The sequence below is a fragment of the Malaclemys terrapin genome, chromosome 13, assembly GCF_027887155.1.
Source record: "Malaclemys terrapin pileata isolate rMalTer1 chromosome 13, rMalTer1.hap1, whole genome shotgun sequence".
In the NCBI taxonomy this organism is placed as follows: domain Eukaryota; kingdom Metazoa; phylum Chordata; order Testudines; family Emydidae; genus Malaclemys; species Malaclemys terrapin.
In genome coordinates, this window is record NC_071517.1 from 6,224,778 (window position 1) to 6,250,524 (window position 25,747).

At 43.1% G+C, this 25,747-nt stretch overlaps 2 protein-coding genes across 4 annotated transcripts in view; one reads left to right on the plus strand and one right to left on the minus strand.

Moving 5' to 3' along the window:
* The window catches only part of FAM20A (FAM20A golgi associated secretory pathway pseudokinase), a 40,648-nt gene extending 38,058 nt beyond the window's left edge, over positions 1-2,590 (plus strand). The window contains exon 11 of the mRNA XM_054047631.1: positions 494-2,590. Coding sequence (XP_053903606.1) covers positions 494-758 — 265 coding nt within the window. The 3' untranslated portion in view covers positions 759-2,590. The remainder of the gene's footprint in view (positions 1-493) is intronic.
* Positions 2,591-3,662: 1,072 nt separating this feature from the next.
* On the minus strand, positions 3,663-23,717 carry PRKAR1A (protein kinase cAMP-dependent type I regulatory subunit alpha). Of its 3 annotated transcripts, none has more exons than XM_054047634.1 (12): positions 23,590-23,717; positions 21,592-21,659; positions 20,557-20,735; positions 13,453-13,626; positions 12,581-12,672; positions 12,258-12,319; positions 11,661-11,707; positions 10,255-10,413; positions 9,505-9,565; positions 8,860-8,981; positions 7,915-7,996; positions 3,663-6,122 (listed from the first exon to the last, which is right to left on the minus strand). In XM_054047634.1, exons 3-12 carry the CDS (start codon positions 20,731-20,733, stop codon positions 5,950-5,952), a joined length of 1,149 nt encoding a protein of 382 aa, XP_053903609.1. In that variant the 5' UTR covers positions 20,734-20,735; positions 21,592-21,659; positions 23,590-23,717; the 3' UTR covers positions 3,663-5,949. The 3 variants fall into 3 exon arrangements, with proteins under 3 accessions (XP_053903609.1, XP_053903607.1, XP_053903608.1); XM_054047632.1 differs by having other exon boundaries at positions 20,557-20,738; positions 23,590-23,716; XM_054047633.1 differs by having other exon boundaries at positions 20,557-20,738; positions 21,592-21,662; positions 23,590-23,716.
* Between the last annotated feature and the right edge of the window lie 2,030 nt (positions 23,718-25,747).

Sequence of the window (25,747 nt, forward strand, 5' to 3'; positions counted from 1 at the left end):
TCATTGCTACACTTCTGTTACATTACATACTGCAATATTTTAAAGGAACTGAGGCCTGGTCTACCCTTGGGAGGGGGAGAATCAGTCTAAGTTACACAACTTCAGCTAGGTGAATAATGTAGCTGAAGTTGACGTACTTAGATCTACTTACCGCAGGGTCTTCACTGCGGTAGGTCGAATGCTGACACTCCCCCGTCGACTCCACCTATGCTTCCCAGAATCAACAGGAGACCGCTTGATTTATCGTGTCTTCACTAGATGTGATAAATCGACCCCCACTGGAGGTAAGTGTAGACATGCCCTGAGTGTTCTGCAACTCTGTCCATTTCCATCTAAAACACCACTTTGTCAAAAATACTTTGACAAAAAAAAATTTATGAAACCCATTCTAGCCATCGTCCACTAGCAAATTGCTGGGCTGACACAACAGCTTACTGCTGGGAGGATACAACGAGTTGGTGTAAGAGTCTGACCTGAGTCCTTGTTTTCCCAGAATAAAGAGGACAACGTTATTACACCTGCAGCTCCTGGCCCTGCCGGAGTACCGGCTCAGTGATGTCATGAGGGAATCCCTCCTGCTGGATCACCTTGCACCTGTCCTCACTGAACCTCACCTCTTAGCTTTGGACAGACGGTTGTGGCTCATCCTGAAGACCGTGGGGACATGCATAGATGCACATGGAGAAGACAAGGTTGTGGCCAATGACACCAAGCAGGTGGAAGTGCCCTTTTTTGACAGAGTGACACCAACCAGCTAGAGCCTTAAATTCTTTTGGGGGCAGGGAAGAGCCCCTGGGAGCCAGCAGGTGAACTTTAATTGCTGATAATTTTCACCTACACCAGCCTGTTGGATTGAGAGGAGAGGCTCTTTGGAAGGGCTCAGATTCTTACTGGGCTTTTATGGTGATTGCCCCACTAAAGCTTCAGTGCATGGGGTAAACTTTTGCCATGTACATTTGCAGGCCAGGGGCTGACCACTACACTCATTCCATGAGCTGCTGTCCTTCAGTGGAGCAGCCCAGACGCATCTGCCCTGTAGCTGCAGGGCATGCCGCTGGTAAGAGTCTGGGCATTGGCTCGCTGTACCTGCCCAGGAGCTGCGTCCTGTCCTTGAGATGCCCCAAAACTGGATCCAAGAATGAAGCTGGAATAAAGCAATGCTGAAAGGAAAACGTGCTTAGTAGGGCCAGGTTCTGTGAGAGAGTTCATGCCTTTGAGTCAAAGTGGCCTTCATCGCGTCATTTCCTCTAGAATGCTAGGGCAGCATCTGTCACTTTAAAGTCAAGAAGGCACATGGGGCCAGCTCGGCACCACCTGTCTACTATTCATGCAATCAGAAACACCTCCATCAGCCTTGGGGAAAATGACAAGCAGCTCCAGGTGAGTTGCGTGTCACAAGGCCCACTTCACAGAGCCAAAGATTTGAGTTTTTCAGCTGGCGTTATGGGGGTGGGGAGGAAGAGAAATCATGCTCTGGGTTGTAAAGGACAGGCCATTTAGCATTCATGTTATTTAGGCCGCTGCAGTGCAGTTCTGCAAAAGATAAAGAGCTTGACGAAGATGCAGCACTGTTAAATCCACTCAGCCGAGAACTGGGCTGCTAAGCAAGGGGCTCTCTCTCAGGTTAACGTAGGCACATAATAACAGTGTTAAAAACCAACATTTATTTAAGCAGTTGTAAGGCAGTCCATCAGAACACAGTGGAAGCTAGCAACAGATTCTCTCTAGCACCTCTGCAGGGTTCAATCAAGCAGTATTGTAGGAACTGGAGACCAAAACAAAACATGCCAGCTCCTCAAAAGGCCTGAGATAAGCGGTCCTCTTCCCCTTGCCTCCCTCGGGGGAGGCTTAAAAATAGTTTGCTAATTGAACCTTTACCAACTGGTTCCATTTTTTGAGTGTTCAGAATGAGAGAGCCGAGCTTTTTTAGTAGCCTAATGAAAGCAGTTGAGAACTTGACAGTTATTTTCCAATGATTTGTGCCAAATTATCACCACCACTGTATTCTGTGGTGTGGTGATAGAACGTTTGACACCTGTCAGCTGAGACTTTGACTCAGATTGCATTTGATGCATTAACCCTTTACAAACAAGACACATGGATTTCAACTAGAGTTCTTAACCAGCTTTCAGCAAGCTGCCTCAACATTATAGTTTTGTTGCTAGCTGAAGTTTGCCATTTTAAGCCAGTGAGTTTTCAGTAGTGATAATGGGTGCAAAAAGAAGATTAACCTCAACTCTAGCTTATCAAGTCTGTCCCCATCCCGCCTACCCTCCCCAAGGGACTTGTACTTTAAATTTACCTAACTCCAGAATTATTTTTAAATTGGCTATATGTCAACATACTATAACAGGTCCTCAGCAGACTGCAATTATCCTTTGGAGTAATCGGAGTAGTGTTTTGGCAAAGCTAACATCCTCTCAATGATTCTCTGGCAATTAGCTAGTGGTAAATCTTTGCTTCCCTACTCTGGGTTAGCAAGACCGATCCCCAGTTTTTCTGTTTGAGGAAGTTTGATTTGTTTTGTTTTGTCTTTTATTAAAGATTCCTCCAATATTTTAATGTAATAAAGATAAGAAACCAAAGAATAGGTGCCTGGCTTGAGTCTTAATTCCATCAAGTGTTTCCACTTTTCTACCAAAGCAACTCTGTATAAAGCAGTTAACTAGTTCTCTGTTTTCAATCAGTGCTCAAAAGAGCTCTGCATACTCGTGGGGGGTTCCCCACTCTCCTTTACATTGATTCTAGTAGAGCAGAGAATGGGTTAAAATAAATGGACTTGAGAGATTTAGCTTGCAATGTAGTGTAGTTATTTCAATGCAGGTCTTGATGTTCCCAAAGTCAGATCTCCCTCTACTGGTGATTTTAGTGCAAATGTATCAGGAGGAATTAGGGCTGATCCCTTGCTCTTAAAATGTGCTCTAAGGCTTCCAATCAGCTGCGGATTTCACCAGGGAAAATAGACAGGAACACCCCTGGCTGATTACCCAGAAGCCACCTCCACCGATCCCAGATGCTGAACACATCAGACCAGATTTTCCTCTCACCCGTAGTGAGTCTCCAGCCGTCAATGGTGTTACTCCTGCTGATGTGTAAAGCAGGAGTGAGTTAAGAATCACACCCACCTTTCTTATTTCTTTTCACGTGCCCAGCAAGACATGCACATCTAGTCAAAGTTTCTATTCGGGTCACGTATGAGACGACAGTGGACAATTTAGAGAAGCTTATGAGCTCCAATAATGGAGACCAGGTCAACAGTTTGCTATCTTGAATGGGGTAAAGCGAGGTCAGTAGTAGCTAGATTAGGGGAAGGGAGAAGAGGCACAAGACGCAGATTTTACAAGCATTTATTCTATTAGATGTTGTGTGCACCAAATACCTGTGAACAGATGGGAGTCAGACAACTGAGAATGGTCAGGGCTCCAAAAAATATCAAGATGTTATGTGTCCAAGAGGAACAGCTTTGCTAGCTATAAAAACAGACCACAAGGTAACTGCTGTGAAGGGAATTCTCATTTGTGAGAAGCTGTGATTTGAACTCAAGTCTGCAGAGGTAAAAAGCTAATGTATTAAGCTACTTAGCTTCCTACAACTGATTAACAATTCATCCTTGAACACCACAGCAAAATAAGATACAAGGGGGGAAAAAAAGACAGATTGCATTTAAGAATTTAAATCATTTTTATTGCTTTACCTGCCATTAGGACAATCTATAACAAAAGGAATAATAATATATTAGCACATACAGTACATCAGACTTATATAGTCAGATAACAATACAAAAATGGTCCTCTGGTTGACTATAGCTCTCTAGGGCAGTAGACTTCATAAATTTGCTAAAGGTGACCTAGCAAGAGATTACTTCTAAAGCCCTGAATGTTAGCTAAGGCAAACTATGCCAAAATTGTGGTTTCAAACATATTTAAATTGCACACAAAGGTAAAGCTATAACTGTGATTAATATTTAACTCAGACTTAGCTGGTTTATCTTAATCTTGTAGGTAAAACTACAAAAGGGAGTAAACAGCAAGCTAAAAAGATGCAATAGTGAAACTTGATTAGAAAGCCTTATATAAAAAAATGTGCATTTTTTTGTGGAGTTCTAACTAGTTTACATAGGTGGTTTTGTTTTGTTTTTTTGGTGCTTCAACAAGGATCAAATCAAGCTTCAAAGTAACTAAAATATATGAAGAAAAAACCTAGTTAGACCGAAAACTGAAGAAAACAGTTTTAGAAAACTAGTTTTGTTTACTCCTGTAGAGCACTGATAGAAATCCTCCACTCAAAGATCTTCTGAAAAACAAATAGTTCACACAATGTAAGCATTTTACAATTAATCCAATCACAGGGAATTTGTGGACTCTGATATATCCCTAAAACCGCAAAGACCTGATACCCTCAACTTTGTATTTATGTCTGATGAGCAGACATTTTTAAAATGTCTACCAGCCTGGAAACTAGTCTACCATGTCCAATTACCTCAGAAAGGAAAAAAGAAGGGATCCATCATTAGAAACAGTTGCATAATGAATACAAAAATGCTTGCTGTCACTCCCAAATACAACCCTACTCTAGTTTATATAAATTACAGTTTAAAGGAAGCCTTAAGTTGCCTACATTATTGAACTGTGGAATTCAGTCAAATCTGTTGGGTAATATTGGTATGCACAGAATAATACAACACAAAGCTGGTAAATACTGAAATACATTTAAGACTCAGCAACAGGTTCCAAAAATATGTAAAATATTTTCTCACGTGAATCTGAAAAGCTGGGCAGGAAACAGAAGACGCAGTATGTGTGTTCAGACTAACTTTAAAATGAAAACTAAAAAGGTAAAATAACTTCTGGTTGGTTTAAAAATATATATATACTTAAAACAATAGAGTAGCAGGAATAACCAAAACATTCACTTTTTCTGCCTCACATTCTCCCCAGCATCCCCATTCATCTCATTGGGCTAGCTGCTCCACCCTGCATCTGATGCTGGTTGTGAACAGACAAAATTAGTTTCCCGGGTACCAAGGAGTTAACTGAGCAAAGAACCTTTTGAAGGACAGAGTCAACTGTGAAATAAGTAGCAAGCAAAAGTTACAGGGCAAAACAATGGACGCTTCCAATTCCTGCACTGCATCCGGAGCACAAACCTCTATTTGGCACTAGCTGGGTCGTTGTACAATTCTTGTGCCAGTCTAAGGACAAGTGACTGAAGTGTTTAACCCAAAGTTTTGCTATGGTTATGAACAGGTATGATCTAGAGGGGTGAATCCACAGCTGACAACAAGACAGGCAAAGATCAGTTGCAGTGAGAGTCAGGGAACTAAGTAATATCGGCAGCAGTTGACCAGAACTATAAACCTTAAAAGCTTTTACGTGAAACCTGACAGAACATAACCAAGCAATCCTGAACCAGTAGACAAGGGTACAGAGCGACTGCTAGCTTCCAACTGTGGCTGTACTAGCAGCGGATGCCTCAGTATTGAACTGAGGATTACAGTACCCAGAAAATTTAAATCTACAGAAGCTCAATTAAAAGGGCAGTTCTCTTTTGAAAAGAAATAACAGTAGATTAGAACCACAGGCTAAAAATATGAACAATTTGGAAAGTATCTGTAAAAAACAATATTTTCCACTGTTACATCCTTACTCTATGGCAATTGGCTGGGTGCCAGGAGAGCTCGTCACCACAAGCAAGGCAGCAATGGCCCAACTCGGACACTAGACATTGCATAGAGAGAAGCAGTAACAGCAAAAGTCTCCATAGACTTCTGTCTATTTAACGGGCTAGAGCGAGCACAGAACTAATGCTCTAAAATAAAAACGATGCTTTGATAAAGCAATTTTTCTTCAAACAGACAGGAAGCTGCAAATGCCAGTGGCCGTGTGGCTCTGCACAAGGGAATAAAGCAGTCTGCATTCGTGAAGCATGTATCTGAGAGGGAGCAAAATTTCAGACAGACAGGGATACAAAGCTGTTGTACTGCTGGATGTTTCGTTTGAGAATATCCGAGCACGGACCCAGGACACGCTCAAATCGGGGTCGGTCAAGCTTTACACATTTCAACGGGCCACGAGCAACGACTGTGGCAGCACGAGGACGATTCATCAATAGAGCTATTTCACCTGGGACGACAGAAAGGGAGAACACGGTTAAAAGAACTGTAGCTACCACACTATTTAAAACGGCTACAAGAGTGCAGAGAAGAAAACGCCGGGTTTTTAGCACTGATCAGAAAGATCCGTGAATAGAGTTGTATTAAAAATGAAATCAGTTTAGAAACCATTCAAGGGATTGTCAAGTCAGCTGCTTCAAGAATAGTGTCTATGAAAGTAGACTTGTATTCGAAAAAAATGGGGGATATTCTGGGGTGTTCAGGACAGTTTGCTGCACTGTCTTTTTGTACCGGTTTCACTATTCATAGGAGGTCCGAGTCATTTTTCTAGTGAATGAATGGTTAACAAAAAAGTAACCGTTTGCAGTAATGCACCTGCATAGTTATTAACATGTAGAAATGACTGTTTGTTTATCTTATCAATACATAAAGATTGTAGAACCTGGTATCAAAGGACATCTTTTTAACGTAAAAACGAACAAAGCACCATTTGAATACAAACAGCTCTGAAATCTATAACTACTAATTTGAGAGAGAACAGTTCCCTTAGTTTAGATATGCTTTGGCAGTGGGGTAATGGAGATCCCATATTGGGAAACCTCTAGCTTCCCATTTAAGAAAAAATAGAAAGTCAAAAGGCTGTCTCTCAAAAACCTGTTACAGTTGTTAAGTACCACCACAATTACCTATCACACACCCTAAATACCTAGAACAGAGACATGTTCAACTTGGCAGTTCTATTTCCATCCGAATATTCTGTACCTACATGTAGCAACAGTAACCCCTACAAATACTACCGTGACGAGTTTGAGGAAATAGACATTTTCCCCCGGATTACTCTGCATATACTCAACCCCAATGGTTTTTTGATAGTAAGTTGCACTTCCAGTTTCATGCATCTGCCTGAGGACCCTGCAATTACTACTCCTCTGCATGTTCTTCAGGCTCTCCAAGAGGCTAAATGCTAATTAAAATACTAGCAAAGCTGAAAAATGGAATAGGCCATAGGTAGGCTTCTTCTCTCCCTTCCTTTTGTGCGGGCCTGTGCAATTTTGGCATTGCTCTGAAGCCATTCCAAGATATTTCTTTAAACCTCAGCAGAGGAGTTAAAAATAAAGCAAACACGGACACAACTCAAAACTATTTAAAGAGGGCTGGACCCGAAAAAAAAAAAAAAGTCAGTCTACATATTAAAAAAACAAAACAAAAAAAACCCACAATCAAGTTAGTGTCCCTTCAAAAAGCAAAGTAATTTACAGTTAAGAACATCCAATTTTACATTACCCTCAAAATATAGTCTTAAAATATAAAGAAATGTATATTTCGTCACAACCTTAACAGATGCAACATATAAACATTAAAGCCCTTCTGAAGAAAATGTGTATGTACATGAAAGACTTCATTTGAAGCTGATCAATTTACATAGTTTTCCATAAATCAATAAATGTTATATTCTACCCAACTAAATATTTTCCTTTGCTATCAATGTATCAATTTTTAAGCTAAAAATACAGAGGCTAAAGAGGTCTTCATAATGGAAGATGGTTGAGACCTTGGAACTAAAGGAGATGGTACCACCTTTCCACAATACAGGGGCTTCTGAGCTTTTAGTCATTTACATGGTACTCAAAAGGATTATAACAGTGTAGTTAATCAAAACAGATATTCTCAAACAATTGACAAATAACCAAACCCATCCTGCTACTACCACCCTCTTAACCCACAGTAAGAGATATCACACAGCTATGGAGACACACAATGACAACAGTGCAGCCAATTACACCTGCAGCAATGTAACTCACCAAAATAATCAGAAGGCGCCAGTCTTCCCACTTCAACAAATTCTTCATTCTCCGACCTCCGCTGTAATACTGCAGCTGTGCCCTTTAATAAGTCAGTTATTAGTAAAAGGAGTTTGCCAATATCATGTGAAACATCTTAACTTCCACAAGAACTCAGCTTCATCGCAGTGTGTCATACAGGAAGTGTCTTATCCATTAAAAGCCCCATTACACACTTCACGTATATTTCACTATCCATTCATATTAAAACAAAGGTCCTCTGGGTCTCTCCTTTAAATCCCCTTAGGATGGTACTTACATGCATCTTAGAATTCCTACTGACTTCTTTGTTATTTTACAGGCATCTTATAATTTGATTAGCAGGAAACACTCAAGAGATAACGGAACCAATAACAAACATTACTAGCCATCTCCTGTTCTATTCTTCTGTATTCAAAAAAATTAGGGAAATAGTGCAGGTCTGGGAGGGTGATACTATGGATTATCAAGACAACTTAAAAAATAGGTGATTAGAAATATTGTGGTTCATCTATTATGAAACTAGCAAGGCAGTTTCTGGAGATGCTTGCTTATCTAGAGACGCACTATAGCATGTACCCGCACTATAGCACCTACCCGAACACCTACAGCTACTTTCAGGTATAGGACCAGAACAGTTTTACACCCTAGACATCCTCTTTTGGTGGGTTTCCAATTCCCTTGGCCAACAGGTACTTGAGTGGGTTGATTTACGGGCTAGACCAGCTACCTCACTCTCTTGGAAGTGCTATTTGTAAAAACAGCAAAGCAAGTTTACATTCACCTTGCCTGGGCACCCAAAAGTGTAAGTTTTAGTCACATCATTCTCAGAATTTTACAGACACAAGGAGAATAAAATAAATTCTTAGAACCCGATGTTTCGTTTTGTGTAACTCAACATACTAAGCAGAAGTAACATTCACTCACCTCTAAGATAATAAAGAACTCATCTCCTGGTTCTCCCTGCACCACAATTTTCTGTCCATCCTCAAATTGTACCGGTTCCAAGGCATCAGCTACAGTGAGACGCTCCCACTTGTCCAGAGATTCTAAACAAAGTCAACAGTCCAAGTCTTTTAGTATGCATCATGCAGTATCTGTTCCCATGCTCAAAACATTATTCTCTCTGGTAATACCCATTTGTAAAAATCAAGACCTTAATAATAATGATCTTAGGCTATGGCTACACTAGAGAACTTAGAGCAGCTATACTAGAAAGCTGCTGTAAGACAATGGGAGAGAACTCTCCTCTCGACCTAAATAATCCACTCCAACAACAGCAGCAGTTTTGTAGGCAAGAGAAGTTCTTCCGCTGACATAACACTGTCCACACCGGCACTTAGCCTGGTGAAACTTATGTAGCTTGGGGGAGGGGGAGGGCTTATTTACACCCCTGAGCAATATAAGTTACACCAACATAAGTGTAGTGTAGACATTGCCTTAGGATTATGCAAAAAAACAGCACACACGGAACTGGTTTTAACAGATTACCACTAAAGATGGGTAACTGGGTATCCACCTCATTACAATCCGCCATTACATCCAAGTTTAAAGTGAAACCTTCTCACTCACCCAATATAGATACTTTACTAAGGAATTCTTCATACATCTTTCTCTTTCTTAATGTACTGCCCTGTAAAAAAAAAAAAAAAAAAAAAAATCCAGACAAACACCAAGATAAGCTTTTATTTTCTACTCCTATTTTATAGTAGTTTTAAAGTTAAAGATAAGCCACAAAAAAGGCCACACAATTCAACAAGACTTAATACACCTCTACCCAGATATAACGCGACCCGACAGAACAGGAATTCAGATACAACGCGGTAAAGCAGCACTCCGGGGGGGGGGGGGGGGGGGGGAGCAATCGATTTATCTGGGATCGATATATATCGCGTCTTAACGAGATGCGATATATATCGCGTCTTAACGAGATGCGATATATCGATCCCCGAATGTGCTCACCGTCGACTCCAGAACTCCACCAGAGCAAGTGGCGGTAGCGCAGTCAATGGGGGAGCCACGGCCATCAATCCCGCGCCATCTGGACCCCAGGTAATTCGATCCAAGATACTTCGACTTCAGCTTCGCTATTCGCGTAGCTGAAGTTGCTTATCTTGGATCGATCCCGCCCCCAGTGTAGACCAGCCCTAAGAAAGTTTCTTTTTATCCAAGATACGAGTCCCTCTGCAGTCCAACCCAGACAGAGGGCCTAGTGACCAGGAGTAACTGGAATGATCACTCAAGGTCACAAAAAGACATTTCTGTTTAGTAAATATGCTACCTTGAATTAACTGCACAACCCATACGTTCAAAAAAACTTGCCATAAGGATTCTTCTATAGCTGTCTCTGTCAATACCCCACAATTTCACATTTGTTTTTGCTTTGACAGTTGCTGCTCTGGGTGTTCCATAAATCAGGGCAAGTTCTCCAAAGCTGCCACCTTCACCAACGTTGGTTGCCCACTCGTTGTTCACGTATACCTGAAAGGAAATACATATTGGTCAACAAGGGCAAACAACTGGCCACAAAGATACTTTAAAATTTCCTCTTATTCTGTGCTATATTTTTAGACTATTACACAGGGAAATATTCTAGTTTAGATCACTCCTGAAAGACCGGAGATTTAATCATGAATTTGGCACCATTTCCAGGTTGTACTGAGATTTCAAAGACTTTGGGGGAAAGGACTGTCTTTGTATGTACTATCACAATACTTCTTCGTAGGTATGTTCCATTTTTCATCCAAGGATTTGTGAACTTAAGTCTCAGAACTTGATAGACCTGTGAAGTATTAACTCAATTTTACAGCTTGGGAAACAGAGAAAAGATCACAAGAGGTTATGGCAAAAATTGGATAAAACCCAGGTCTGTCTTTACTAGTCCTGTGCCTCAACTACAGGAGTTAGTCAATAGGTGGGCCAGATGCTTTTGAATGGACTGCAAAAGCCTATTTACTTATTATCAGCATTATTGTTATTTGTGTCTCTGGAGTCTGGACCTTGACTATACCTTGACCAAGAAAGTTGGATCTTGACAATAAATAAATAAATCATTGATTACCCCAGTAATACTCCCTCTCCCTTTGTTTCTGTGCTGATACAGCATGAAACATTTTGTCAGCATTAACACTGTTCATTTGGAGTCACACAATATAGGATGTCAAGTATCAGGGGGTAGCTGTGTTAGTCTGTATCTACAAAAACAACAAGGAGTCTGGTGGCACCTTAAAGACTAACAGATTTATTTGGGCATAAGCTTTCGTGAGTTAAAACCTCACTTCTTCGGATGCATAGAGTGAAAGTTACAGATGCAGGCATGGAGAGCTCTCCATGTGTCAGTATATAATGCCTGCATCTGTAACTTTCACTCTATGCATCCGAAGAAGTGAGGTTTTAACTCACAAAAGCTTATGCCCAAATAAATCTGTTAGTCTTTAAGGTGCCACCAGACACAATATAGGATGACCATATTCTGCGCAGTTGGGCAGTCACATCCACAGAGCTGCTCAAAAGGAGCAAAGAGTAACAGACAAAATAAGCTTTCTTGAGAAGGATCCTGTTCTAAAGGAATATCCCGAAAGAACGGATAACAGAACAGTTCGGCCAGAGAAAAAATAAGTTCTCATTTCCACACAAAGAATGGCCTCAAGATGTTACCAGTATTTCTGCAAGGGATAGATACATTTGCAGTTAATACAATTAAAATCTCAGCCATTATTAAAGCTTACATCCATTTCTCCTTGATCGACAACGTAGAAGTTATCTCCTTCATCACCTAAAGGGGGAAAAAAAAAAAAAAAAAAGATACAAAATTCAGTTAAAAAAAACTGTAAAGTGATTCGTGTTTTATAAAAATGGCAGAGGAATATTAAAAAGGCACTTTGGGGGTTTATCCGTTAACCCTCAGTACCAGGCCTGCCAGAAGATGCCTCAATAGGGCTAAAAAAAAGTGCATTGCCTATTTTATTCTGGAAAAATGTGTCGCCACAGGCACATTTCCTCATCCTACCTGTGAAAGGGACACCTGCTGTTGTGAAAGAGAGCAGCAGCATTACCTCTCCCCAGTAAATTCACCCAGTATACTCTAGAACCATCAGAAGAGTTTAAGCTGCTGATACAGACAGGGACTACCTGCAGTGGCTCCACTCTCCTTTCCCCTCTCCCCACCCCCAACCCCAACGTAAGTTGTGGTTCACGTAAAAAGCAAGCAAGGTCTACCAACAAGCGTTCTTACAGCCGTAAGAGCAGAACAACAAACCCATAGATCCAGAATCTTCTCACAACCTACAAATTGTTTAGTTATCAATGCAAGCATTGTCACTTACCTTGCTGGATCACAGTCTCGCCTGCAATGTAAGTGACTGGAAACATAGCATCAAAGATGTCACTGGAAGAGATTTTTCAAAGTTATCATTAGTTTGGTTGCCTGTTCTATGCACAGGTGTTAGTACTGACATTTGAGAGAGATTCTTCAGGATCTCTCCAGTTGTTGATGTGGCTGGACTGACTGATCCCATAAAGCTGTTCAGTTTCGCATGTTGTGATTTGTTTAGAATGTTTGTTCTTTAAAACACTAAAAGCTTTAAAAAAGCGACAGTGAAATCATACTGATAGCAAAGCAGAGCCAAATTAAGAGATTAGCTCCTACCTTCTTTCGTTATCATCAAGATGGGCAAACAGCACATTCTTCTCAATTGCTTTTGCCAAAGCAGCCATAGTCTTGTAATCTTTAGGAATAACCTAGAGCATAATCAAAATCAAAGCAACTCTGATTACAAATGTTGAAGAAAAAAAATCTTTGCACTTAGTTGGCCAACTAAATGAATCCAATTACTGCAATAAAACAACATTAGCCAACATTTTGTATGGCCTCATTTTTTCTTTCAAGTGCTGTAGAAAAAGGAAAAGCTTGTCAATTTTTTTTTTTAAGATCTGTTTGAGTCAGTATAAAGAGAATAGCATACGTGATCTCTTAAGGTTAACTATATAATTCCATGCTGAAGTTTGCAATTTCTCCCAGACACCAAGGATCTGTTTTGACCTGGGTTTGCTCAAAACAAGTAGTAATATACCCATAAAAGATGGAAGAAATCTGCTCCACCAGAATGGTGCACTGTACTGAAATGCTACCAGAAACAAGAAAAAACATAGCCAAAGATTTTATGGAGTGAGACAGCGGAACCAGGATGTAGTTTGTCCAGAAGTAGGAATGGCTCAAGTGAAACCAAAGCCTTGTTACCATGCATCACAGGCTACAACCCAGAGTAAACAACATGCATGGCTCGGCATGACTGCTTTGTAGCCCTACCATGTGGGTTAGCAAGGCCACACCAGCTGGTTACTATCCAGAAATCATGCACAAAGCTGCAGTGGTTTGGTATGCATTTATGTAACGTCACTGGGGCAACAAACAGGGCTTTTCACAGAGGACAGCAATATAGCCCCTGGATAACAGAGAGACCTAGATATGACCAAAGCTGAGATTTGCATGGGTTTGGGAATGGTTAAAGTGTAGGTCACCTTTCTAACATATGATGCAGCATCCTCTTCTGTGTAGACTTCTGCACTGATGGCCCCACGTCTTCTTCGGCCCTTCACCACAGGGTTCATAGGTGGAGGAGGAGAGATTTCATCCTCACGCGAGTCTGAGCGTGACCCAGATTTCTGTTGAATCAACAACTGTTTTGCTTCCTCCTAAACAGGAAGGAGATGTTTCCGTGTCACATAATCCAAGGGTAAAAATGTAGTTACATATCATATTCCAGTTCAGTCTGCCAACATAAGAGATTCCTCTCTACTATTAATCTCATACTATGGCAGCTGGGAAGATACTTCTATAACAGTACTGCTGCTTTAAAACACAGCAGCCTAACAGACACAAGAGTCATTCAAAATCTATTTCCCTTATTAAAATAAACTGGCACTTTCACCCCATTCTTATGACGTAACCAACACACAATGGAGGAACTCTGCTTTTTAAGTGCTGCTGCTTGCATAGGATGTATTCAACAAGTGAGCCCAGTAGTTTTTCCCTGGACTGAGTTTTTTTTTTTTTTTTTTTTTTTTCCCGAAGACAGAAGAGCAGTTACCCAGAAAACCATGTTACAGAAGCAGCTAGAAAACAAGGTCAAGTCATTGACCAAGTTGGTATTTAATAACCTTAGGTTATTTTAACAGAAACATAAATGAGTTATTGGGTGGATGTTAGTGTTCATAAATCCAGCCATTGGTTTACATTCCAAGCAACAGATTTGTTAGCTTTTTTATAAAAGAGTTATATATTTTCCATACTGATCACTTGTCAAGTTGAATGAGTGAGAGATTCACCAGACTATTAGAACTGAAATAAAGTTAAATCTAGCTAGTCAGTCACCCAGACTACTGGTTCCTCTATATGTAGATAAATCTCTGCATTAAGCATCTTCGCATAACTATCATCTTCATATGACTTTGTATTATGCCTCTTCATATAACCTTGTATTAAGTCTTTCCATATAACACCTCTATTTTCATACAAAGTTGTATCAAGTCCTTTGATATAGGAACTCTGCATCAAATCCTTATATATAAACTTTCTATTGAGCCTTGGTATAATGTTATAGTCCCTGAGGATAGTTAAGGTAGAAGAAAAATGTCTTTTCGCTAGGAGTAGAATAAGACCTCCCTCCTTTTAATCAATTGCCCTGTTGAATGAATGAGGTGTGAATGAGCAAGGCATGGAAGACAAGCACCTCCAGACAGCTGCAACAGTGGGAGAGGGGATGGAAGCCAGATTCAAGAACAATAGAACTTGTCAAGTGAGCTCATTAAAGAAGATCAGACATATTGAGGGTCTTGGGAGTTAGAAGGGAGCACCTTCTTTTGAAAACACCCTCTTTGAAAATAAATGTGGCAGCCTTAAGACAACACCCAGAAGGAAGCGCCAAGGATGACCAACTGACACAGATTTTGCATCTGGTATAGATTTGCATGAGAGGGCAGCTGCTATAAATGTGAAGTGTCTTGTAGAGGATCCTGGGTCTCGTCTTGTCAACATCGGAGCATTGATCCGGATCAACAGAAGCCCAGCTCCACCTCTCCCCCATCTAACTCACCTGGGGAGTGAAGTTAAGGGGAGCAACTAGTTGGTAACAAGACGGAGTGTGTGTGTGTGCGCGCAATATATACCATATGCATAAGATACAGTGTTGATTGATACATGTATTACCAATAAATGTGACGCTTTGCCTTATCCTCCCTGAAAAGATCCTGTGTAGTACTTTAAGTATAACATATATGCACTGAAGGAGTTGACTCAGGGTATGTCTACACTGCAAGTAGGAGGCGCTATTCCTAGTGCAGGTAGACAGACTTCCACTAGCTCAGCTCAAGCTAGCTCACCAAAAATAGCAATGTGGACATTGCCGCACTGGCAGTGGCTCAGGCTAGCTGAGAGTGTCCACGCCTGCCTGATGCCCTGGATCTCCACTCACGTGGCTGGCTCAAGCCAACACCGGTGCTGCAATAATCACACTGCTAGCTGCAGTGTAGACAATGAATTAAGTAGCAGATTTGATATTGCTAGAACCAGAAGTGGTACCAAACTATTTAAAATCATGACAGCTTCAGCTAAGTTTTCCAAGCATTTTGGTATAGGACTTTGGGATAAGACCTTAAAAACTGAGGAACCATCTGCTGTGCCTGGATCCCAGGGCACTTTTAATTGCAGGCTCTGATCCAACGTCCTTGACCAAACTCTCCCCTCCCATGTACCGCCGGGCAGAGTTCTGCTTGGCTGCCATCCTCCACTCCGGATATACATGCAATGACACTTAAATGCTATGTATAACCAGAGTGCTTTGGAAAGAAAAATCAGATAAACATTACAGCGACTTTACATTTTATGCTTCTTTGCTGGCCAAAGAAACTCCACTGGTCTGCTTAGTCAGTTTCCTCCATGAGAAGCAGGAAGTGAATGAAATAATGTGTGATGTTTCAAAGAGCTGGGGGATATTTAAACTTATTTCTTTCTATTTTTAGGGAAGAGTCCATTACACTCAGGTTTTGTTAAAAATAGTTCAATGACATAAGGGTTGGGTTTAAAACTACAGTATTTGACAGCATCCTTTATATGGCATATATAATGACAACATCTGCAAACATTCACTCAATTTCCACAGCCCACTTCCAAGGATACTCATACACACTCAGAATATACATAGAAAGTTGTGTTTAAATTGTATCTATTTATCTGTGACACAAGGTCCACTCTGTTTGTTCCAATACTATAGACATATCAGGAGGAACACAACTTGAAGTCCAGTAAATTTAAAAGTTAGGAGTACTGAAAGTACAAATTACCCTTCAAAATCTTGTCATTCAACATTCATATTCTCTTTTTTAAAAATATGATTTCTCTCCCATGTGAAAGGTCCAATCAAACAATAGGGTAACTGACTTATGATACAGGGGACACAGTGAAACTAACTATACACTAAATGCTTTCAAATTTACTAAATAAAACTGAAGAGGTAGAAATGTATCTTGCTAAATTACTCTCTTTCAGCGATCAAAGATGTTATACCAGACAGAAGTAGTATTTTAATTAGCATCCCTTTTATAGTTTCAGGTGTTAAGTCATTTATATCAGTTGAGACGTTTAGGTGCTACTGTAGAGCAGAAAGCCACTGTACTAGGCCCTGTACAAACTTAGGAAATGGCAGTCCTTGCCCCAGAGTTTACAATCTAATCACAATTTGTGATAACAATAGGTCATAAAAACTCCACTTTTCCTCCTCAGTTTATAAAGGCTATATATTGCAGCTAGATATTGGACAGAAATGTTTTGCATGGGGACTGGCAAGAGAATAACCATATAATTACTGGGATGTCACATTCCTCAAAAAAGAGGAAGACAATGTTATCAGTGAAGGCAACTTATGCATTAAGCCTGTATTAAGGTGTCATTTGCTGATTTGGACCCTGATCTTGCAAGCTGCTCTGACAGCTTCCAGGACTGGGGTCTTAACTGTTTAATGCCATCATTTTTTGTGTGAACTGATGGTGTGGAGTCAATTTAGAGCATTTTACTGTGGACAGTCCAGCAAAGAACATTTAACAGTTAATAAAAAAAATTGTTACATGACCAAATATCTAGAAATTGTAATACAAGTCTGTATAATGAGTGTACATTATAAAAAATTTTTTTATTATATATACACACACAGTATTCTGAAGGTAGAGTTCTATCTAGGAACAAAACTAACATTTTTAAATCAGCCATTATAGGAAGTACTCTTTCAGTTTCAGAACTATTGGACTGCATGGTTAGATATTTTAACTACTTCTGAACCCAAACCTCATTAAGTGACTCAGTAGTCTCCGTTGCTTCTGTGCAATTTGTACTTCTAATGGATGCCAGCAAATCAGCATGCCACTCTAGACATCTGGGAAAAAAGTTAGCATTTGATGGCTTAATGCTAAACAAGGAATGTTAAAGATCTCCTCTAAATCCACAACAGCAAGGTAAATTTAAGGGAAATAACCTCATTGTGCCAGTGTTTTGTACATAAGTCACTCACTGTGTCAAGTGCCCTGTAATCCCTAAGCATGGGAGAGTGTGAGCATGGCACAGCACAGGGGAACAGGACAATTAAAATTGTTTGTGTATTACACAGTTATATATTGACAGTATTTTTTTTTAAAAAGTGTACTTCTCCCCATGGACAGTTATGCCCATTTTTTAACAATTACCTAATGGACTGTAGTAGTGACCTTTGCATTATCTACACAAAGCTTCTACAGCTCATAAGCCAGAGTATGAGGCCAGGCACAGCATTGTGTAGCTAGTAACTTATTATTCTTCACTGGTGTTAAGTAAGTCACATGTTTGCAGAGTAGAACACACACAAAAAGTCTTAGTCTGCCACACATTGACCAACTACATGGACATTTTATTTAAAGTGTAGTAGTTTCGTTCATATGGAAGCATTCTTCACCAAATTACTTTTATAGGAGGAAGAAAGGCTTGAATTCCTATAGATAAGATGGACGCAGGAATTTTAAAATAAATTTTATATATATAAATAAATAAAATAAATAAAAAGTTTTGACACGGATTTTTTCAAACAGATGGAAGCTAATTTTTTAAGATGTAAAATAATGAATCATGGTTAGAGATACATCATGTGGAAGAGGTAATCAGAAAATATAGAACTACAGAAAGGAAGAGCTGAACAGTGATCTTTACTTCAGCTATATATTTAGCCTCAATTTTTAAAGTAATGTTTCTTACTAGTATGTTTTTTGTCCATATTGCCACAGCAGCCTCTATCTTCCCCCATTTAACAGGGTTACGGGGGTATATCAACAGATAGGTCAAGATGCATCTCTGACAAAACAGAACTTAAGATCCAAAAGCCACATTCCTTCACAAATCTCTTCACTCACCCAGAAGTTGAAGGTGATTAATAATAGTGCTTAGCACTTGTGCTCTTCAGCCACAGATGTCAGAGGACATCCTGTGCTAGACTAAATCTTTGCTGACCTGTTATTTGATAGCTATTTAGGCGTTATGACACCTGGTTAGACTAAGGCCAAGTTTAGAATCCGTGGGCCCAATGGATGAAACTCGTTAGAGAAGAGTACTTTTTTTGTTTTTTTAAATACAAGTCTGCATATAAAAATAGACTTCAAGACAAGCAAAGTGTTTAAATTCATATCATGCTTTCATTTGAGATGAGAGAGATAAATAAATAAATAAAATACAGTGATTGCACTAGAATCAGTTAACATTATATATGATGATTTATCTTTGATAGTACTAAAGGACCTTTACTGAAATTTACAAAAATCCATTTAGGGGAAAATGTAAAAATATTGAATGACTATTATTTTCAACCTTCTTACAGGTTTGGACTCAGAGTGAATACAGCTTATTACATTTGAAACAAAAAAACCTTCTTGAGTTATTTCAACATGGACGAATACATTCACTTAAGTACAGAGCTAGCAGGACCGGTTGTCTTACTAAAAAGGAATTTGAACTTCTTTTATCAGGTTAAATATTGCATTCGCTGCATGTTAGCCTACTACACAGAAACATTTGTCTTTTCCCCTTTTACGTCCCAGTAGTTATTCTAGCTATATACTGTGAACTAAATGCAATAAAAGGTAATTATTTTGCAATATTCAAAATAGTTACACTAAAAAGTGTTGAAATGCAGAATTTAGGATCTATTTGTGATTAGAGTAACTCAAACCCCACACTGACAATCAGTGAACTTTACAGGAGTTGGGTAGTTTGCTAAAGGCATTTTATGGAGACCGTTCTTGAAGATACAACTACACATTCAAGTTAAAAATGTAGGAAGTTGGACACAAGTCTATCCCAGTTCTTGGCCACAAAACAAGGGATGTTTTTCTTCAGATATTGTGTCCAATAGTAGAGTTTGTATTAAAGTCTGCAGCATTCACTGATGGATCCAATAATTAAACAGTGGTCTGCATGATGGAATCATAAGGCAGATGCCACAGTTTGTATGCTGTTTGACCTACGCTATTCGACAGACTGAAGTACAGAGGGGAAAAACTATTAGGAAAAATGAATTCGAATAAGGAGAAAAACATACATATGGATTTACAGAATCCAAATAATGAGAAGAGTGCCTGCAACTGAACATAACGTGAAGTGACAGCAATAGCCACCACAGTACTTACCAAAGACTATTGGTTTGCAGATGCAGAATATCAGATAGTAACCAGCAACAGAAAAGTACTAGATATAAATATGCTGGTAGAAAAGATCAGTTACACCAAGTTTTGCCCTTAATCACACCTTACATAAAAATGCTACTGTAAAGATGTTCAGATAGAAGAACTACGTAATGAATTACTCAATGAGGCTAGTCTTCGTTTCAAAAGCGGACACTGGAATGTGAGGATCATATTTACACAGTGTTTTCCATGCACAAGGAGCCCAGAGTACTTCACACAAGGTGTGTGCAAGAATCATTTAGCTCACCTCTGGGACAGAATGTACCAGCCATTTAACAGAAACACTGAGTTCAGGACAGAAAGCAAAGACAAGTTTACCTATCTGAAATATGGGTACAAGTCTCAGTTGAAGTACAAGAGGAAAGTCAATGAACAAGTCTGGCTAGGATTACCATTTTTCCCCCCTCATCAATATTATATCTACAACTCACTATAGAAAATTAATTAGCCTCAATATAAAAGTTGAATGCCCGTCACTAAAATACTTCAGGGCTGTACATAAAAATAAATTTAATCATTTAGGTCATCATAAATCAGGCCATATGTCCCACTATTGACCCCAGTACCAAACTGACAGATTTTATTTTCAGTAGCCAACTTGAATCGGTTTCCTTACTAGTTTCTCCCCCCCCCCCAATCATATGGGCATACTTTTGGTTGCTATAGGGATGCTTTTCACTAGTGAGCAACTTGCATTTAGCTATAGAAAAGACACTTTCTTTTCCAAACAAATACCTTGCTTCAGTTTCAAACTTAAACTACTAATAAAAAAATATTGGTCAAATCTGAATCTCAGTCTTTATTTTAAGTAACTATGAGAGAGACTAAATAAATGTATTCTCCTCCCCGGCACCACAGACTTATTTTTACCTTCTCCAATCTTTCAAAATATTCCCTGAGGAATCCCATGGGTCTCTCGGGTCGGACTGTACATAGCTGTACAATGCAGTCCTTCAGAAGCTGCTGGATGTTGTGTTTTTGGACATAGAGTTCACATTCTCTGAGGCTACGCTCCTCCTCACTGGTATTACTGCTAGAGGCGGCCATTGCTGCTGTTTAAGAAAAAAAAAGTTATATGAACTACATGGAGAACTAGGATAATCCAGCTGACATGCTGCCTAGCTATGCTTCATATTAACTTTTGTTGCAGTGATCTTGCTTTAAGAAACCCCTAACTTACCTGCAGGGCTACTAATTAAAATAAATGTTCAATTCCCAAGTCTGTGCTCTGGCCCAGCAATGCAGAGAGGTGATGTACTTGGCATCTAGGAGGAAGTGGGAACCTTGGGTTGCTCCACAGAAATTCCCACAGGCCCAACAGGAGCAGAGGTTCCCCCCGCACTCCCAACCCCCGCTCCCCTGCTGAATGAAACTCAGCAACCCTGGCCCCCGGAGCATTCTGGAAGACATGGACTCATGTGGGCATAGGCTGTCAATTATAGCCCAGATTTCCTGCCCCAGTGAAGTCCCTCTCACACCACAGAGGCAAGTTTTAAAAATATTTGAAGTATGGTGACACTTAAGATAACAGCAAAAGTCAGCTCCCTGGTAATTGTAGCCATTAACAGCTAATAGAAGCCATGGAAATACAGATGTTTGCCCAATGGAGATGCTCTTTACTTCAAAGTAACTAAAATGGGGTGACATTTAGTCTAAAACACTTAATTCTGAAGTATGCTCACAGTAATTAGAACTATTCGATTTCAAAACATTACATACAATGCCAGATCTTAATAGGATTTATTAGCAGCATAACTTCCAGTGTGTAAAAATTTCCATAAGTGTTACTTTATCCAATTTTTGTTTATGCAAGTTGCTGTCAAAAAAGGTTAACAGAGAAAAGTAAAAATATGTATAAAAAGGCATTTTCAAAGGTTACATAAAAACACATGTAAAGAAAGTTACCTGGGGCACAGATAGGGACAGCTGTGGATATGTAGAGAATTTATAATGAAGTGTGCTGATCCCAATATCTGCTTTTGGGAGGGAAAAAAAAATTTAGACAAAAAATAAGTTGCACGTTTAATATCTGAACAGTCACTGCAAAAATCCAAGTGCTACAGTTCTATTACACACGTTTTTCCATTGAGGCACGAGATTGACAAACACAGCAATATAGTCAATATAACTAACTACTGCTCCTTTGAAATGTGCTACTAGAGATTATAGGAGGACTAAAGTTAATTTGGAATAGAACACTTCAAACAGGTTGCATTCTTGTGAGGTATCTCAACAAAAGTGAGTAGAGAAGCAGCTACATTGTAGTGTTTATGCAACACACACATGTGGTTTACACTGAGAAAAGGCTGCCTGAAAGTTCTACAGTTACCCCTTTTGTTTTGACAACTTGCATGCTGAAGGTCAATAAGTAGCCTAATTAAATGTCCAAGAGTAACTTTGTGGCTCCATGACAGCCCGCAAATTAGAGTCTATGGAAAAAGCATCATGATGCTGATAGACAGCAAGCATGAGTCGCTAGTGGCTGAAAGAGACTACTGTGAAAAAACAATGCCAATAGAGTACATAGCAAGCAAGCCAGCCCTATTTTTTCCTTGAACTTTCTACATTTTGTAACAATAAAACTTATTAAAAAAAAAGCCACCATACGCAATTGCAATGACTTTACTATGAGAACCTAAACAACCCCATACTTCAGGGAGTTACAAATCCTGATCCAAATTTTGGACCTTGATCCCATCTCTAATTTTTAGTTCAATCTCCAGTGCCAAAATTGAAGCCTCTACATGGAACCCTGATGTGAAGAACAACCAGAATATATTCAAACCACAAAATAAGCTCCTCACATGGGGTGAGGGAATCCCCCCAAACAGCAGCTGAAATATTAGCCTCATCCATTTGTGAGGGAGATTCCCTCATTCGGAGATTAGTTTTGGGTTTATAAGCAGCAACAGTCTGAAGGAGAAAGATTTAAAAAAGTAAAATTTGAAGTGTCTCACTGAAAATCTTTGCAAAAATCCTTTTCAGAAAGGTGATGGATTTTTAACGTTTTATTGAAGCATCCAATGTAAACCCTGCAAAGCTAAACATTTTCCCATAATACCTTCTCACTTTCAGTGAAAGAAAACTTTGGCAGCCCTGTGGTTTATTGGCTGGGTTCGGTGCGGCACATAAAGGAACCTCCTTTCAAATTACCCCAACTTGGGGTCCCTGCAACTCAGGTGGAAAAAGGTAACCCTGCCAAGTCTGATTCCCTGCAGGAGGCAGGGATCCTCTCCCAGGGATCAGATAAGGCAGGATTCACATTCAGGGGTGCGGGTCAATAAATTTAAACCTCCTCTTTCTGCACGTGCACGCAGGGGGTGAAGATTCCCCCACCCCACGCAAAACACACATAGCAAACCTCCCCCAATTCTCATGCTCCCAGACAAGGCCAGAACACCATACCTCCGCTGTACTGCTCCCAGCCCCAGCCTCCCGCAGATCTCCCCCCCCCCCCCAAACAAGGCCCTGCCCAGTGCCCTCCTCCTGGGGGCCCCACCAGTGCCCTGCCCTCCTCCCCCACCTCCTGGGTGCCCCACCACCACCAGTGCCCTCCCCCACTCCAGGCCTTCCTCGCCCCCCCCCCGGTCATACCTCCCACCAGTGCTCTCCCCCCCCACCCCCTAGATCGCCCCGCCACCAGCGCCCCCCTTCTCCTCCCCTCCCCCATCAGTGCGCTGCCCTCCCCCGGGGGCTTCCTCGGCCCCAGGCGCCCCGTCCCCCGGGCCTTCCACGCCCCCGCCCCGCGCGGCATCCCCGCCCGCGTCCCGCCTCCTCGCCCACGGCCCCAGGCCTCCCGCCGCTCCGGACGTGCTCCCCCAGGGGGCCAGCGGCCTCTCCCCGGGGCCTGCTCCCGCCCAGCAGCCTCCCGGGGCGAGGCGGGACCCGGGGGCCCGGACTCACCGCGGGGTCCGGGCGGCTCCCTCGGCCTCTCTCAGCCCCGTGCCCCCGACCCGGACTCCGGCCTCGGCGTTGATCTCGGCGGCGGCGGCTCCCACCGGAAACCAGCGACCTCAGCCAATCGCCTGCCAACCTGACGTCAATGCGCCTCGCTCTCACTGCGAGCCGTCACCCCGGTAACCTTAAAGGGGACGCGCCGCTCCGTCAGCGTCTGAAAGGAGCCGCCGACACATTCCTCGCCTCCCGCTTAAAGGGACCACGGCGCCCGGTTCTGTCCTCCCCGCTCTGCTCCCTGTGGAAAGGCTCCGCAACCCGCCCCGCCCTCAGGGGTCTGCCTTGCCCAGCCGCCTCCTCTCCTTTAAGGAGCGCCCCGCCCCGCCCCGCCTCGTGCTCCAGCCTCCCCCGGGGTGCTACCGCCCGCCCGCTCCACGGGAAGGGACGTGGTGGGCGGCGCGGGCCGGGGCCGGTCGGGGCACGAGGGCCCAGCACGTGCTGGGCACAGGGGCCCGGATCCGGGCTGGGTACGAGCCCCAAGGGCCATGCACGTGCCTGGCCGGGCTGGGCACAGGGGCCCCGGATCCGGGCTGGGTACGAGCCCCAAGGGCCATGCACGGGCTGGGCATGGGGCCCCGGATCCCGGCTGGGTACGAGCCCCAAGGGCCATGCACGGCCCCCGGATCCGGGCTGGGCACAGGGCCCCGGATCCGGGCTGGGTACGAGCCCCAAGGGCCATGCACGGGCTGGGCATGGGGCCCCGGATCCCGGCTGGGTACGAGCCCCAAGGGCCATGCACGGCCCCCGGATCCGGGCTGGGCACAGGGCCCCGGATCCGGGCTGGGTACGAGCCCCAAGGGCCATGCACGGGCTGGGCATGGGGCCCCGGATCCCGGCTGGGTACGAGCCCCAAGGGCCATGCACGGCCCCCGGATCCGGGCTGGGCACAGGGCCCCGGATCCGGGCTGGGTACGAGCCCCAAGGGCCATGCACGGGCATGGCCAGGCTGGGCACAGGGGCCCGGATCCGGGCTGGGATCGAGCCCCAAGGGCCATGCACGGGCATGGCCGGGCTCGGTACAGGGCCCCGGATCCGGGCTGGGCACGAGCCCCAAGGGCCATGCACGGGCCTGGCCGGGATGGGCACGGGGCCCCGGATCCGGGCTGGGATCGAGCCCCAAGGGCCATGCACGGCCCCCGGATCCGGGCTGGGCACGAGCCCCAAGGGCCATGCACGGGCCTGGCCGGGATGGGCACGGGGCCCCGGATCCGGGCTGGGTACGAGCCCCAAGGGCCATGCACGGGCATGGCCGGGCTGGGTACAGGGCCATGGATCTGGACTGGGTACGAGCCCCAAGGGCCATGCATGAGCCTGGCCGGGCTGGGCACAGGACCCCGGATCCGGGCTGGGTACGAGCTCCAAGGGCCATGCATTGGCATGGCCAGGCTGGGCACAGGGCCCTGGATCCGGGCTGGGCACGAGCCCCAAGGGCCGTGCACGGGCCGGGCTGGGCACGGGGCCCTGGATCCGGGCTGGGTACGAGCCCCAAGGGCCAGGCACAGGGAATGGGATGTGAAGACCGGGCCTGGACTGGGCTTGGGATGAGGATTGGGGCTGGACACAAGCCCCTGAGATGCTGGGCTGGGGACGAGGGACAGGCTGGGCACAGGGCCCATGTCCTTGGCTAAGCACTTGGCCCGAGGGTACAGGTCCTGAGATCCAAACACGGGCTGGGCTGGGGATGAGAGCCAGGCTGGGCTGGGGCTAGATACGGGCTCTGGGAACCAGGCGTGGGCTGAGCTCAGTATGGGTTTTGAGGGCCCAGTAAGGGCTGAGCATGGGACATTAGAGGCAGGCTGGGTTGGGCCGGGGTTAGATATAGGCCCTGGGAACTAGGGCTGGGAATGGGCTGTGAGGGGCATTAGTTGGCTGAGCCTGCACCAGGTGTGAGTCTTGTGGCTGAGTATAAGCAGGTTGGAGTGGATATGGGCTGCACCAGGTCCAGGCCCAGGCCCTAAGGGCTTGGTTCAGGCTTGACGTACCTCTGGGTCCCTGGATTCAAAGGAGGTCACTCATTTTAGTCCCAAAGTTCCCAGTGTCCCACATCACTTTTGTGGTGTTTCCCCCGGCAGCCTTTCTCACTATTGTCCAGCTTTTCATCTGTCAA